Genomic DNA, 17,541 nt, shown 5'->3' with positions numbered 1-17,541 from the left:
AAGCGCTTTGAGGGCCCCGAAAAGCTCTATATAAATGCAATCCATTATTATTATTATAAAATCTAGAAACATTTGTGCACATAAATTCCACTGCATTATTAAACAATCACCTAAAGGCGATTCTTATGAATAGCAGCGTAAATGTGGGATGAACTAAAGTCATCTGCAGAGGCAGGGTAAAACAGGGTGAGGGACAGCGCAGCTAAAAAGATGACATTGCTAGAATCTAAAAACATCACACATTTGCATTAGTGCGAAATCCAAGTGACAGGTCAGTTATCTTCTGCCATTAAGATATTTCAAAGTTATTTGAAATATCTGCTGTTATGCAGAAGCAAAAAGACCCAGGCAATACTGAGGGCTAGTTTCCAGCAGTGCCAGGAAAAGAGCAAAAAAATGATCAAGGGGGGTCTTGTTAAACCCATTTGCAGACTAGAAAGTACTTGTCAGAAGTAAGTGTTGATGGAAAACTTTCCTTGGTTCAATGTATGAGCAAAGGCTAGCAAATTGGGAATGTACAGAAAAACAAGGACCGGGGAGAAAAGAAGGTAACAAATGTTCCAAACCTGGAGCATTTGGGAGGCATTTGCCTTTGGGGAAAGGTCAGCGATGGCTCTGAGTGTCTCCAGGCAATAGAGATGCATGGCAGAGGTTCTTATAGGTTTGATTTTCCACAGATGGGTCTGAGGACTTGGTTATTAATAGTGGTCTCCTCAGTCCTAGCAAGTACAGACAGAATTGTATTCATGACTGAATACCATCAAGGAGACTTTTGATTGGTCCAGAATTTGTTGTGCAGCGTGACTGTGAGCACAAATATACAGCCAGAGTCAGAATTATCTTCAGCCACAAAAACATGGAGTCCTGAAACAGATGGTGTGCCCTCTGATCTCACAGTCATCTGGGATTATTGTACATGGAAAAAACAAATGAGACAAATGAGTCTACATTTCTTTTGTTTGCTGCACTTTACGTAAATGAGGGTAACTAATAAATAAATATTGTTCAAAGTAACCTCACTTTGCAAAACTTAGTATTTCATTGAGCATTTTTGGTTTCCATTAACTGATACTGGGTTTATGAGGCAATACAAAGATGCCTTTGGTAGTGCAAATGTTAAGCCTAACCCTATAATCTTTCATGTGACCATAGATCACATGGGGGGAAAATAACAAAGCCATGAAAAAAGAAACAGGCCTAGAAGGGATCTAAAATGGTTTTGTAGCGTGTAATATGACATGGCCGGTGTCTGCTGCATCATCCAGCTCTCCTGGCAGCTGGATGATGTCTGGCGCTGATGCTCACTTTTATGCGCTGTTGGCTGCGTACTGTCATTGATGGTTATTTTGCGATCGTGCAACATCATGCATTACACATCAAAGCAGCGTGATAACGAGCAGCATTGCTGATTTTCTTTTCCTTGTCTTATATCCAGGTGCAAAGTGACGGTAATTATCTGTTCTCCTATCCATCTCCTAATGTGAGATGGAAATTTCTGATGTGTCTATCAGAAGCTGCTAAACCCCAAAACTAGTCTGTTTAGAAAAGAAAACACAATTAAAGTTAACATCTGGACATGATGCAGATACTTTTCTGAATTATAAATAAAGAGCCAGCTGGAAATCTACAAACACGTCAGTCAAGTCTGTTTTGAAGACTTTCCATATACGCTGACTTTGACAACATTTAGACAAAAATAATTGAGAAAACACGGGAATAATGTTTCTTCACACTTTAAAGTGAATTTCAGTGTCATTGTTAATTGTTGTGAATTTTTTTTAAACAGTTTTCTTTTTGATTCAGGATCACTGCAAAGTGCCAAATCCTCAGTGGAGAGAGAGGTTCACCTTCAAACAGTTTTTCAACAGTCCGGAATATCTGGAGGTGGAGCTCCGATCCAAGGAAGGACGAAAGGCTGCGGAATCCCTGGGGAAGTGAGTGTGTTCAGCTATTACAGTATTAATTTGTGTGCTTGCCCTTTAATTAAAATAAAAAGTGGTTTCTGGATTGATTTCTTTATTTAAATGAAAGCTCTTTGCATATTTTTTTTGTGTGTGTGTTTGATCTGGCCCAAATGTGTGGAACTTGTGTGTGTACAGGCGTTGCGTGAACATGTCAAAAATCCCTTTGGATCAAAGGCAATTGCTAGAAATGGAATATGGGGGAGGACACGTGTGTTTCCTCCTTACGCTGACCACGTGCGGTGGCGTCTCCATCTCCGACCTCTGTGCCCCACCACTCAGTGAACCCCAGGAACTTCAGAACCAGCTGGACAACTATGTCAGTATTTTTGCCGTTTAACTTCTATTTATACTGCACTCTACCACCAACGTGTTTAAATATATAAACACTTTAAAATGCCTTTTCACTTTGAACAAGCCTATTCTCTGCTCTCAGAATATCATTAGCTGTCATTGGCATCAAGATGTTGTTTGTGTATTGTCTTTTTGCCACCTTAAAACTATTGCCTGAGGTGTATATTTACAGCTGACCTCTATCTGAAGGACTGACCGCTGGCACTGCTGCTACGTGATTGTAAAAGTGTGCTGAAACTACAAAAATCAAATATTGATACATTAATAACAAAATAAATATAATGGTGTGCTGTTAAACACACATAATTAATGATTTAATTTAAATAATTTCATTAAAAAAAAGTTCCAGCATTTATATGTCATGCAAAAACCTGCTACTTTGTTTATTTTGTCAGTTTTAAAAGTAATTTATTCACTTATTTATGAATACATTTCATCTTATCCCCTTCTATTTATTTCTATATTTTCTTATGACATTTCTTTAAGAGAGCTGAGCTCAGTGCCCAACAACACATTTTGAAAACAGGTTGAAAATAATACACGAGTGTAACTGTATATGTTTACATTTTTTTAAATGTCTAAATTATAATGTAAGTATTAAAATGTTTTCCCATTTTAATATTTACATTGGGGGAATGATACTAATATAGGTAAAGTAATACAGAAGCAAATTAAAACACAAGTATTAATGCCACAGTTTACATTTAGGCTAGTATGTACATTTAATTCTAATATTTTGGTTTTTTATGCCATACTTGCTGAATGATTAGCTAATAGCATCTAGAGGGATGCTGCGTATACGTTCCGTATAGTGAACCATGTTTGTCATTAAGTAATCTAGTGCATTAACAAACAACAACAAAAAACATTTTGACATCCATGTTTTGGGGTTTTGTTCTATTTTTTTTGTCCTCCACAACTCCATCCTTTAGCTTCGTCAGTAACTCAGAAAATACGCCCTTGGCACGACTTTAGAAGAGAAAAACTCTTAAATATCTTCAGCTAAGTGAGCTAACTCAGAGTGGCTGTATTGTGTTTATTAAAGCTAGTAAACATGCCAAGAAAAACTGTTTTATTGTGTCAGTCTGTAGAGCAAACATCACATCTAACCCTAGCATAGGCAGAAAACACGCATTTACTAAACTAATAATTGGGCTTAAAATACAAGTTTGAAGAACTGAAGTGTAAATATTTAATATTTAAGTCAAAGTCATCCTGAAAACCTACAGCCCTTTCTGCGCTCTGTGTTAAGGGCCAAGAGATGGCAGTATGTGCCTGGTAATGGGTTACTGCTAGGTCTGTGTTAAGCAAATGGCATTCTTTCGTGACAAGCTGCTTTTAGGCAGATGTGTCTGTGTACATCTAAGAAATTTAAGGTCTGGAAATGCAACCTGATCATGCAGCTAGACTAGCAATGAAAAGAGATGCCGTGACAGAAATAAATTTAGCCCAAGAAGGGAAAACAAGTCCAGATTGTAGCCATTTGGTAAACTGTACTCGATCATGTACAGAGAGGAATAACTACCTATAGTAGATTGTTTTGGAGACACCACCCCATTGCAGTCTGCCTTAAACGCTGTTATCAAAAGCTTTCACTTTAAGTGCTATGCTAGTTTATAGATGTTAGATTTGCAGCCACTGGTTTCTTTTCATTCCAGAAAAGTATGAAAATACTTGCAGTGACTTGATGCTTGCTTGTGATGTGTAACGTACTTTGGTAAGCATTCATTTGCAATTGTGTGGCAGCCCAGTTACAAGTATGGACTGTTTTGAGCACGTGCCTTGACAGTGTATTTAAGGTTTAGTGGAAAATGCTGATGCCTAAAACTTGCAAAGAAAATTTTTGTTTTGCAATATAAATAAATTTAGTTGATGCCTCCCTCAACTAGCATCGTCAAAAGGTTTAAGGTGTGAGGCTCAAAAGGTTTTATGGTTAAGAGTATTGCGGAGAACCTGAGGTAACATCTTATGCTGTCACATAAATCTAGTTTTAGGTTGAAGGATTTCTTATTTTTGCTGAATTAAACACTCTATTTATGCTTTGCAAGTTTGCCAAACCTAATTTTTCTTGTCTGCTTACTGTCTCTCCAGAGTTTAAAAAGGTCCCTGACAAATCTCCGTGACGTTGGTTTCCTTCAAGTCAAAGTTATTAAGGCTGCTGATCTGATGGCTGCCGATTTAAATGGTATTTCATGCATTTAATGACAAATTTAAATGAAACACAAGAGCCCTGCTATAAAGTTTTGAGTGTTGTGTTCTGCAGGCAAGAGTGACCCTTTCTGTGTGCTGGAACTGGGGAACGACAGACTACAAACCCACACGGTCTACAAAAGCCTAAACCCAGAATGGAAAACGGTCTTTACACTGTCAGTTTGGGTTTCTGTTTCCACACCCTTTTTGTTATTTAAACTGAAACATATTATTGAACATTACTTTTCTTACATTACTGAACTATTTTACTGTTTTATAAATAAATTGAAATATCCTGACATATTGCTATACGGTGTGCTGATTTGTAGGCATCTGACCTCGTTCTATGTCTCTGCAGCCCTGTCAAAGACATTCATGATGTTCTGGTGGTGACTATATTTGATGAGGATGGAGACAAGGCGCCAGACTTCCTTGGAAAAGTTGCCATTCCTCTGCTTTTGGTACGTACAACCTCACTAAGAGTCTGTGACGTAGACAATAATCTATTTGCACTCTGTCTAAATTAAAGTGAAGAGGGCGATAACACTCCAGCAGGCTGAAGACTTGCTAAGATGTAATCCAGCGTGACTGATGGTCAGGTTCATGGCTGAGTTCAGCACCTGATGCCCTTTCTGTCCTGCAGATCCGCAGGGGACAACAGATTGCCTTCCCGCTGAAGAAAGAGGACTTAGGCGAGCTGTCGAAGGGGAGCATCACTCTGGAGCTGGAGGTTATTTTTAACCCTGTAAGTAAAGGTTCACCCTGCAATGAGGACACGATGGCTTTGAAAGGCAGGCCTCATTCTGTCGTCTTCTTATTACTTTATCACTTTTTTTTTTCTTTTAATCAGGTCAGAGCAAGTATTAGAACCTTCCAGCCAAAGGAGAGAGATTTTATGGAGGACAATCCCAAGTTTTCCAAAAAGGTTTGATACATCTTTTTACATTTATTCACGATTCATAGTTAACAAAGTATATTTATGAATGGGGGGAAAAGTAAACAAATAAATAGACTTTCCATAACATCAAATTAAAATTTCAAGTTGCTTGTTTATTAATTTTTTTCACTGGTTAAGTCTTCTGAAACTCAGCTGGAACATTATTTTTTAAATGGGCAGAAAATGAGTCTACAATTATATTGATAATCAATTTAAATTATTTTGTGAGCAAAAAGTCACACTTTCAGTTTTTTCTGGTTGAAAACATGTTTTTAAACAAATGTGCTAGATGTTAAAAAAAAATAAATAAAAATGATTTTAAAAAATGTGATATTTTTGTGATGCTGAAATATTTGCAACTTCAACCCAAAAAATTATTTGGAAACTAAAAAAAGAAATGACAAATTGAACAAATGTTAACATGTTTTTACCAATTAGCTCTTTAAGAAATTGACATAAAAAAATTAAGTACTTTTTTTTTCCTTTTCTTTTCTCTGGAAAGCAAAATGACTCCAAAAGCAGACCTTCTTTTGCTTGAATTAGTTCAATTGGGCTTTAATTGAGGCCAACTTTGACTGAATTCTTGTTCACTGTTCTGCTACATTAGTTTGATATACAGTGTGCAAGACAGGGTGCGAGACAGGGTGCCTGACTGTCTGTACTTCCCACAAAGACTCATTGTTGTCAGACAATACATTGCTCACTAACGCCAAAATTGGCTTACACACACCGTGGACTCCGTTTGTAACGTGCAGGTTTTCAGTCTGTTTTAATATCGAAAGACCTGTTTGATGAAATCAGGTCAGATTACTGACATTTTTTGCCCCCTGACCACAGTGGCTCATGCCAAGGCATACCAGCTCCTCTCGCTATTCCTCGAGCTGACTGGATGCTTTTTTTTTTTTTCTCTAAGTGTGGTATGGGTGGAACTCCTTACAGAATTAAATCCAAATACCCTGAAATCAGTATCAACTACGACCATTTTTTCAACGCAGCTACTGCAGTATTTAACTGCTTTGTGTGTTTGTCTTTCAGGCTCTGGCCAGGAACGTGATGCGTGTTCAGACATTGTACAGGGCAATCATGTCGACTCTGCAGTACATCAAAAGCTGCTTCCAGTGGGAGAGTTTTCAGAGGAGCCTGCTAGCCTTCCTGGTGAAGTGCTTTAACTGCTTATCAACACACTATCTGCATTTCCCTCTGTTTTCCCTCCAAGGCTGCGGAAGACAACCGCAGTCTGGCCAACCCCTACTTGAACTCTCCTAGAGAGAATCTTAATCAATGCAGCACTGGGCTCAGCAGAAACACAGGCTCGGCCCTGGCTCTGTGTTGGAGTGGACGCTTTCAGTGTTGCATGTCTCCTGGATGTAGAGTTAAGCCTCAGCTGGAGAGAGTAGAGTCCCACCGGAGTCGAGATAGTCTATTTTTGTTCTGCTTCCCTGACAACTCATTAACCCTCTGTCCGGTCTGTGCTCGGTGTGATTTAGACCCCATTATGCAGACAGAAGTTCAATTAAAAGGCTCTTCAGAGATAAGGCTGATTCTCCGTCCTGTCATTGTTGAAGACAAGTGTTAAAGCAAATGTGAAGACAGAAACATGGGACTAGCCTTTCAGCCTCTGTCTTTAAACTACAAAATAAAGTGAGTGCTGATCTTTTTGGAATTATTCTTTCAGAGATCTGGCGTGATTAAAAATGGCATACAGCAAGTTGTTCATTAACTATGCAAGCAATCAAGGTCACCTAAAGTTCCTTTTGTTTTTGCAGCTCACGGCCTGTAGGTGGCAACAAAGTTATGTCAAGCGTTTAGACTTTCTTAACAGACTAAAAGAGATACTGTAAGCCAGCCAGTGGTACAGTTTGTTCAATTTGCCGTGAAAAATGGGAGCTGCAGCACAGAGCTGTTATCTGAGCAGCAACCACTCTGTGTTTTAGCTCCGAGTCGTGCATTTCATTTTTCAGCTTGGGATTACATCGATCTAAGCTGCGCTGTCCCGGATGAAGTCGGGGTCAGCGTACTTTAATGAGAAACTGTTTGCAATATTTGGTCTTTATTACAATATAAGAAGATTCTTATTTACATAATTATGAAGAATGTAGTTGATTATAAGCAATGATATTATTATTTTACCTGACAGCTCAGACACACATACGCTGACGGCGACATCATACAAGCAGGAACAAGTGCACAATGTACACACACATCCTCCCACTGCATCTCGGTGTTTGAAAGACAGTACCATCTGTACTCATGTTTTCACACTAATGCTCGCTGCCTTTTCAAGCCTCGGCGAGAAGAAATAAATGGCTGCTTAATACCACCACATAAGCGTAATGAATCAGAGCTTCACTCCTCATGACAGGATACAGTGACGAGCTACCTGCACCATCTGCCGATTGTCAGTTAGACAAAGAGCTTTCGTCGGTACAGTATGCTTTAGATGTGCCTTGTTAGGTAGTGGTTATCTCAGTGAGAAGCCTCAATCCCAAAGGTGTTAGTCTTGTCCTAACCACTGAACTATAATGGATCACACGCTGTTCCTCGCCTTTACTTTATTTCTGAAATAGCACTTGGTGTTTAGCTTTTCTTTTTATGGGTTACCATTTCTTGTCGGTGCTCTGAGTCAAGGGGGAAAAAACACTAAGCCTGTTTCCAAATAGCACTCTCTTTTTTCATATTCTCATCTGTCACCCCACAAAAAAATGCAGGAACAATATTGAAAAGAGTGTGGTCACACGTGCATCCACCTCATCCTCTTTTTGAATTCTATGTGTTATTTTCTGGCAACTTTGTATCTCTTTCTTAAAAGGAGGCTCTACAGGCATCTTACAGTGTCTCTAAATAATTTTTTAAGTGGCATTAATGCCTTTTAAAATATAGACATGAAATTTATATAGTTTTGAACTAGATTTGCAATCTAAACTACACACTAACACTGGCAAGATAAATTGTGTCTGTTCATCCAAAACGGATTGATTTTGGAGCGTGTCCACAGTGCATTTACAGTAGTGCTCTAACCCTCCTCACCCCTTTACAGCAGGTTACATAATCCTTTAAACCATGTAAGTGACTGTCAGTCTAGGGACTTTTAAAGTGCTGAAATAATTGGAGATAAAGCCAAGTTAAATTTGTAACAGTTCTTATAATGGTTAATCACTGGCCGGTATTTTAGGGAGTGGCTAACGCGCTCAGTGTTACGAGATTTATTCTCACTCATTCTTCATTTTATAACACATGAATATGTAGACCAAAAACCAGTGCTTAGACTTCAAGGTTTGACTGCTGTATCCTTACTTATTCTGGCATAGCCATTAGCTTATGATGTTTAATGTTAGGGAGTCGTTTTAAATTTTGGGTGTGTGTTCAGTTTTGCGACTGTATGACTCTTCTCCACTCATACCGCTGTTAGACTACATTTTAACTGTTAGTATTATGCCATAATTGTTACTTGTGGGCGCACTAGGTGTGCACTTCACATGTTCGCACTAAAAAAACAATGAATGGTCCAAAGTGGTTTTTGTGCCATGCAAACCCTTCCCCCAAACATGAGTGTGGAAATCCTGCCGCTTTCTATAAATGCGCCAGCCTCCAGTTCAGTAGCTGTCCCAGCATAACATATCCTTTTTTTCCCCCCCCTGTGATGTGGATTGTATTCCCAAAGTCCCCTTTTGCTGTTGAAGACTGTGTAATGCTTCTCAAGCTGAAATGGGCTACAATTATCACAATCTTTATGGGCTGAGTATACATTTCCACTAAAGCGTGACTTGGCTTTCCCCTTACCCTCGCTCTCCCAGTCATTACAAAGTCCTCACTAATAAAACATAACCCTTCCAGTGAGGAACTGGTTTCATCTCCTCTCCCAGGCCCTATTTTGGCTTGTGATAACACAGGCAAGAGCGTGCTTGGCTTTTTGCACATTAAAGCTGATGGCGGTGGCGATATTGGCGGAGGTGGTGGTGCTGGTGGTGGGAGGGGCGGCACTGATCTGCCATCTTTTATGTCAGTTGGTGCCTCAGAGGAGAGTGATGTCTTCACCAGATGTTCTCTTCTATTTTTATTAGCATATAAAAACCTGTAAACCCTTCCCAATGCTTTTGGCCCGCTGCCGTTTTGGCTTGTACTACCTCTCTGATAGGATTATTTTATAGTTCCATTTAGCCGTGCAATTGAGATATCACAGGCTACGTTTCTTTATCCTTTTTACCTTAGCCACACAGGTGGAATGTGCATCATAAGTGCCATTATGGATGTTAATTGCATATTCACACAGAAGCTCCCTGAGGCTGCAGTGAATCGGTCAGCTTTAATGTACAGAAGATGAAAGAGATGGAGCAATTAGAGCTGTGTGGTTAATGTCAATGCATAGTCAGGAGTAAGAGTAAGTCCAACTGAGCAGAATGGTTTTCTTTTGCTGTATATACAGGATGGATGTGGCCTCATGATGTCACCGGTTGGTTTGCGTAGTCCTCTTTTGAATCCTAAAGCTGAGTTTTTTGGCAGTCACCGTCTTGGGTGCGTTTTTGTTTGTTTGTTTTTTTGTTTTTAACTGCATATGAAAAACAAGCAGTAGGTCTGACTGAGAAACCAAGGACACTGCACACTCACAGGGTAACTACTTGCCAATCTCAAGGTAGCCATGCTTATTCTCTGTTTATCTTCTAATCAATTATACTCTAATTCAGGACCTGATGGACATCATTTTCATGTCAAAGACCATTAACATGTGGCTGAGACTATTAACTCATCAGCAAAGTGTTTATTGAGGTTTGAATTCAAGAAGTTGGCTCATTCTGTCATAGCTTTTTATGGAATTGAACTTGATTTTTCAACCAAAGGAGTCTTCCCCTTTAACAGCAGATTGGCATCACTTTTTAGACCTAGAGCCTCTAGCCATTTATATACCATCTATACCTGCACAGCATATGCAATCTAACTGCAATTAGTGTGCAGAGTTTGTATAATGGTAGGGCAGCCTTCATTAGCTTGACCAATTATCTTACAATCAATTTAATAACCGATCGAATTCCTGCTTGGTTGATCTAAAATGTAACGCTTCCCCTTTTGCCTTCATTGATGTCTGATTTCTGGACCCTCTGCCCGCAGGTGTTTTTGGTGACAGTATGGTACTGGGAGTTTTATATGCTGCCCCTCTCCTTTGTTCTGCTCATCTCGTGGAACTACCTACAGATCCAATCTGGACGGGTCAGCCAGGATGTGGTGAGTTGAGAGCAGCTTTGTCAGCCTTATCCATCTTCTCCTCTTTCTGCCAAATGACCTGCTGGCTCTTATTCACGCTTCTTATTTCTTTATTTTGTAGAAAAACAGCCTCTTAAGCCACATTTTGTTCTCATAATTAAAGGCTGGTATGTTTCCATAGCAACCCGTCGCACATGGCTACATAATACATAATAATAAAATAACACATAATACATAAGCATTGAAAACTCACTGAATAGACTAATGTAACAGACCATTATAGCCTAAGCTAATTTACAGCGCTTGTCCTTTACTAACGCAGTTTTCTTTTTTCCCGTTCCTCCTCTAGTTTTTGTCCTCGGCTTCACTGTAATTGGCCTGCTGCCCTGTTCTTGTTGTGACTGGTCAGATTAGAAAAAAAGTTTTTTATCTCCTACGATGTCACAAGGTCACAATGCTCCCTGCTCCCCCCCCCCCCCCCCCCAAATGTAACACTCTGAAGAAGTATTGAATGTGAAACACAAAGTCTGTTTAGAGAATGCATTAATGGTTGTTCAACACAGAATACATGGTAGCAAATTTTATACACCAAGCTCTGCTCACACAACAATACACATTCAGTTAATGTGTTGGCTATTTTTTTTCCCAATTAATTAACTTTTCAGGTGATCTGTGTAAGAAAATTGTAAAACATTAGTATTATTATTATTTTTTTAAATTTGACTAAAGCATATGCAATCATACATAAGTCAAATGATCAGTTGATTATCAAAATAAGTAACAATTTAGAACATTAAAAATAGTGGGCAAATGTTTTGCAGAAAACATTATCGGCTCTATATATGTAAGTATACAGTTTATATGTCCTCAAAGAACCAGATCTGCATGTTGATCAGATCATGCACATAGATTCATTTGTCACAAGGAAGCATAGGGTAAAGATTTATAGAATTTACTTTGGAAATCAATGCAACGCCCTCCGCAACTGATTTAAAGTTTTTATTTCTAACTATGAAACAATAAAAGTTAAAGTTTGGTCAATAAACAAGCAAACATTATAAAACTCATCATATACAAACTCTGAGCATATTTGAGTTTAACTATATCTGATATCATGTCCATTTCAAACCTGAAAACACACAAATTTGACAAATCTATCATGTGAAATAACCTACATGTATTTATTCGTTTTAAGTGCTGCATCCTGTTACAGATCAGAACAAAAGGTCAGTGTTTGAGTAAAGATTTTATTTTTTTGCCATGTTGTGGGCAGCAGAAGCAAGGTTTAGACATAACACTGATATATGGCAAGAAGTGTTTTTTCTTTAATGGGAAAAATGTGCATGTTTATGCTCATTGTAGCCTGAAAATAGCCAGGCAACTGCTGGGGGTTTGACTTCTTAATGCTGCACTAGCTAGATGCTCATTTTAGGTATTAGGCTAAGATGAGATGATCGGGGTGCGAAACCAAAACAGTGAAGATGAGAGCGGAGAAACAAAAACAATGAGCTGAATCATGCTAAAACACACAGCACCGCTAAGTGGGGTCATTCTAAGTGGGCTTGACATGTTGAGCTATTTCTCTCGCATACAAGCAATTGTGATCCGGTGCTGATGGAAAGGTATTAATTAGCTATTAGTTCCTGAAAAGTCCACTGTGTCCTGTGTTGGTCAGATTTTCTGCAAAGTGTTTCAGGAGATGATCTCAGGGTCATCTCACAGTCCCAGTGAGACGAGCTTTATTAAGTCTGATAATGAAATTCTCATAATTTCACCTCTCCGTTGCAATTATTTCTTTCAGACCAACTTGGATTTGGCGGATGAGGACGAAGACGATGAGAAGGTACGCGCCTCTGCCAGGTGTTTGCTGACTTTTGTATGCTGCTCAATAAAAAAAGAATTTAGCTTCATTTTGTTCATGTTGACAAAAGGTATCTCCCTCTGATCTATGGGTCTGTGTTGCTAAGCTTTTTATTCAGCACTAAATCTTCTGATGCATTTTGATTCCTGTCAAGCACCAGTTGTATTTTTTGTAAACTCGTGCTTACCAAAAGACATTTGAGCTTAATGAAGACCTCACCAACCCGTTTCCACTTGTCAAAACACATTCATATGCAAATAGAGGGGTGGGGAACAGGGTTCTGCTGCATTTGGAAAGTCCCTCAGCTTAACACACCATATAATACCATCAATATGGAACTAATGACGGCACTTAGACATGCTTTTTCAGAGCTCATTTTGAAAGTTTATCTTGAAAGTGTTAAAATGCTTTCAGGCAATGAAATATTTCTTCAGGGTGACAGGAGTTTATTGTGGACCTTTTGAATGGCCGGCATTGGCCTGATTTAAAGTGGTTCTCATACTGGTTCCAGTGGGAACGTGACCCTTAAATGGCTGAAGTGGTTTAGTGCAGTGATGGATACTTCACTGAGGTGAAGCGAGATTTGCCTCACATGTGGTTTTTCACATTGAGTCACTGCATCTGGAATATCCTTTTGCCCTGTCCCCCAATAACTAACGCTGCCCCCCCCACCATCCACACATACCGTAGATCCTCTCTTTGGACCTATAACCCTTCTTTAGTCTCAACGCATTTGATGTGGACATGTGGCCATGTCTCTGTCTGAAGTCTGGCGCTCACTCCAGAGATCTTCAGAGGATCTGGCCTCCTCTGTTTACTTAAAAGCCATTTTTCCTCCTGGGATCTGGAGCAGCCTGAGAACGATACTCTGTCTCTTTCATAATGCGATGTCCAGTCCTTTCACATCTTAACTTGCTTTTTTTTTTCTCCTTCTTTTTTTATTTTTGCATTCACATTTTGCAGACACTCTTCATCAGAGTTGAATGAGTGTGTTTACGGGTTTGGTTTCCTGGTATTGATCAAAGCTGCGGTTTTGAAAATGTTGTAGCTATCAGTCTGTGCAAACAAAGCTGAACAGGCATGGTTAGTTTATACTCGAGCCTGCAAATTCCCACAAACGTTTTGTTGTTTAATCTACTTTCAAATGTCCATACTTTATTTCAAATCTGTAATAAATAATACTGAAGTCCAGTACAAACTCTATATACAAGAGATTATTTTATTCCGCCTTTATTTTTAATTTATTATTATTATATTTAGAAGGGAGAGCAAAAAGTGGTGGATATTGCACCATAACATTTACTAAGTAACTCTCTTAGCAAAAACCAAAGCTTGTTTGGTGCTGATTGCAAGCATTAAGAGTAATTTAATGAGCTGCACGTCTGTCAGTCTGTCACGAGCTATTACTGCAGGAATATTGTCAACCGGTGCAAAACCTTTAATTAGAACCACGAAGACACGGTCCTTCATTTTTAATTAGTACTTAAAACAACACAGTTTACACTATTACTGTTCATTACCTTTTTTATATTCACATCTTTGAGAGAGCTTTATTCTTTTTGCTAAAAATATTTTTGCTCCAAATAAAATTTGCCACATTAGGCAAAAACTGAAGATGCTTCGTATTTATTAATTTTTTGTTGTTGTTGTTGTTTTGGGGTTTTTTGCAGTTTTTTTCATGACCGCCGTGTTGGCTTTGAGTGTTTTCCAAAGCAGATTTTTCTTTGTCTTTTTTTTCTTGCTGCTTTAGGAGTCCGAGAGGAAAGGGCTCATAGAGAAAATCCACATGGTCCAAGACATTATCCTCACCGTTCAAAACCTTCTCGACGGGATCGCTTGTTTAGGGGAGAGGATTAAAAAGTAAGAGATAACAACGTGTTGTAATTTCAGAGCTGTATCCATTTGATTTTTCCAATTCAGGAATCAGACATGTTTATGACTGACTTTAATTTTGTCATTTTCCTGAAATGTGTTAATAATTGTGCATCATTTGTTTTTGTTGTTCTATGTTTTAATATTGCTCTAATAAGTACTGTACTTTATGTTTATTTTCACTGAATTAATGCAGAAAGAAAATCCTTCCTTGACTCTGACTTGATGTTTTCTTATTTGTCAGCATGTTCAACTGGACCATGCCGTTCCTGTCAGCCTTGGCTTTGTTGGTGTTCATCACTGCAGCAATTATCACATACTTCATCCCTATACGCTACATAGTTTTAATATGGGGTGAGTTGTAGATGTGGTAATTATTTCATTTCTTTTGTGTTCATTGTTTTGTGTTGATGACAAAAAATCTTTTTCCACTATTGTAACTGTTTGTCGTAGAAAAAAGCCCCCCCTCTACTTTTATTTTCATCTCTTTTGTTTGAATCTTTCTATTATCCAGCAGCTCTGTAAGGTCGAGGGAGTATTTGCTCCATATGTTTCCGGCTGTGTCTTTTTAACATTTGCAGCTTATTATGTTAGTGATGTTGACAATGATGTATATCCTATTGTTAAGACTTTTACTGGATAAATTTGTTGGCTGAATGACTGGAGTGTAAAGCGGTGTAAGTCTTCCAGCTATAAAAAGTGACAATAACACAACAAAAAAAGGCACATACTGGGGATACTCAAAGCAATATTTCTTGGACAGCATGAGTCTCCCCTGCAAGTATTTGTTTGTATGGAAACAAAGAGCACAGCCACAGGAGACTAGTGTTAATGATATGTTGGTGTGAACTTTTGTTTTAGGTATCAATAAATTCACCAAGAAATTACGGAACCCGTACAGCATTGACAACAATGAAGTGCTTGATTTCCTGTCGAGGGTGCCTTCAGATGTGCAGAAGGTAAGCTCCGCTGGATCAGCCGGCCAGGAAGCCCAAAATCCCAGAGCCAGCTAGCTTTGCATCTTACTACAACAACTCCCAGGCATTCTTTACTCTTGTCTGTATAATTAGCTCCATCTGTATAATTATGTAGCCCTGTATAATTTTGGTTGTGTTTTGGTCCCGATACATCCCTGGTGGAGGTCTGCTGCTTAGCAGCTTTGTAGCGCAGGCTGTTCCCAGGCTGAGACGGGAGACGCTGCTGCTGCTGCTGCTGCTGGTGTCTCCTGTTCGTACTTACCAACACTTCAGCTTCAAAAGCTGTCGTGAGTGTTATGGGGGTCCTCCAGAATCTTACATTCAGTAAGATTCAAAATGGTTACCTTGCACCTATAAGCTATATAAACATTGTTTTTTAAGTGAGCACTATTCACAAGTTTCTTTTTCATTCCTCCTCTTGCACATGATCTCCGTGCTGACCTCTCCTCTCTTTCTTCCCACTCTCCTTTCTGTCTTCTCTCTTTTTCCCCGCCGTCGTCTCTGCTCCTCACAGTCTCTGTCTCTCTAAGCTGTTTGACCCCGTTTGTCTCTTCTCCTTCTACAATGCCCTTGGGCCACTGGGTTGCGTAACGGTGACTTTCCAGTATCTCTGTTTTGTTGTTATTGTGTAGGAACGATGACTATGGGTCTCCCTCTCAGTGCTGGTAGTGATAGAACTTTCTTCTTCTTATTTGCAAAAAAAATATTACAACAAGTGAAGAAAACACATTTTAATTTTACTTTTAAACCAATCTTTTTTTCTTTTTTTGACCACTGTGTACAAAATAATTTACCGTTCCATTATCAGAATATCAAAGTACGCACCCTGTAATGAACCTTAAGAACTGGCTGCTTTTCACTTCATAAATGGGAAGAATTTAAACTGCTCGCTTCTGTTGGGTAATGTCTGTTGTTGTACTTTTGTTTGATATTTTAAATTTATAAAATGTGATGATTTCCAGGTTCAGTACAGCGAGCTGAGAGGGAGCAGGAAGAAGAAAGTCTTGTAGAATGCACTGTGGATGGAAGACTGTATGAATACTGGACCCGATGCTGCTGTGTGTGGGATTCCCACCTAAAAACACTTTCAGGAGGATGGAGGAACTGTCTGAGCGCTGCGGTCTCTCACTCGGAGTTGGTTTCAGGTTGTTCAGCCGGCACGAATCCTCATTCACTGCCTCATTCAACCAGCACCTAAACAGCTTTCAGCCAAAGATGTCCTTACTGAGGACTTTTCTCAGATTACTTTAAATATTTACTAATGTCTGTGCATTCTATGTACAGTTTACTCTTAAAGATTAATAATTAGAAGCTGCTTTAATTTATATTCTTTGCCTCGGGCTGTGCCATCTGGAACTCAACTGTAATATCGGTTTGTAATATGATGATTATACATGTTTGTCCTGTACATATTTTAATTTACGTAACATACTTAAAATCTTTTATGCAATTTAAGAGAAATAATCTTTACAGTAAATTTCAAATTAAACATGTTACTTTAAAAAGGTATATTTTTCTGGAAGTGCAAGGTCTCTGGTTTTAAATGTTAGCGATGATTTCCAGGCGCAATTATTTTAACTTGCACCTTTTTATATGTTTGTATAAAGGAATAATGTAAAGTTGGCCACAAATTATGCATCATATTCCTTTATCTTTAAGCATAGATAAAGTAATATGCTCATAAAATGGTGACTAATTGTATTTTTGCATGATATATGGGCCTATTTTTACATGCAAGGATATGTGCCTACATTAAGTTTTTAGATTGCTTTCATACATTCTATACAGACGACTGTACTCTGTTGTTTTTACTCTTTGCTTGTTAGTGGGGTGGGGCCACTTCTGTACACACTTTATTTATTATTGGCAATCACTGAAGAAGACTTTGTGTCCTTCATTTCTAACAGCAATAAATCTGCACACAAACACTTGGCGGTATGTTATCTGCCTCTACTCTCTCAGCTCTGTGCTGCATCTCTTTGAATTCATCTGCAAGCATCATCTATCCTCTCCCTGCTCCCTTGCTGCAGGATTGTGGGCGTCTTAACAGCACCGTTTCAGAGCCCCCTCTCTTCATTAGGCTTTCATGAAGCAAGGCAAAGCCGTGCGAGACCTCACCGGCGCCCGGGCTCCCCGCTGCGTTGATGGCCCTTGGGCGTCGCCACAAGCAGGAGGACCTGCCTGACCTCCTCT

General features: G+C 39.0%; 1 protein-coding gene across 5 annotated transcripts in view; it reads left to right on the top strand.

The window, feature by feature from the left end:
- Positions 1-17,276, top strand: part of mctp2b (multiple C2 domains, transmembrane 2b) — a 47,013-nt gene extending 29,737 nt beyond the window's left edge. For 2 of the 5 annotated variants that reach the window (XM_085155775.1, XM_085155745.1), the window contains 14 exons: positions 1,804-1,934; positions 2,100-2,280; positions 4,407-4,500; positions 4,579-4,681; positions 4,864-4,966; positions 5,149-5,250; positions 5,356-5,430; positions 6,478-6,597; positions 10,546-10,659; positions 12,440-12,481; positions 14,250-14,359; positions 14,616-14,725; positions 15,233-15,330; positions 16,311-17,276. In XM_085155775.1, coding sequence (XP_085011901.1) covers positions 1,804-1,934; positions 2,100-2,280; positions 4,407-4,500; positions 4,579-4,681; positions 4,864-4,966; positions 5,149-5,250; positions 5,356-5,430; positions 6,478-6,597; positions 10,546-10,659; positions 12,440-12,481; positions 14,250-14,359; positions 14,616-14,725; positions 15,233-15,330; positions 16,311-16,358 — 1,431 coding nt within the window. In that variant the 3' untranslated portion in view covers positions 16,359-17,276. The other 3 variants (XM_085155737.1, XM_085155756.1, XM_085155766.1) reach the window with 2 other exon arrangements.
- The last annotated feature ends 265 nt before the right edge of the window (positions 17,277-17,541 follow it).

Source organism: Neolamprologus multifasciatus, chromosome 1, assembly GCF_963576455.1.
Source record: "Neolamprologus multifasciatus chromosome 1, fNeoMul1.2, whole genome shotgun sequence".
Taxonomy (NCBI): Eukaryota; Metazoa; Chordata; class Actinopteri; order Cichliformes; family Cichlidae; genus Neolamprologus; species Neolamprologus multifasciatus.
This window is presented reverse-complemented; position numbering and strand designations above follow the sequence as displayed.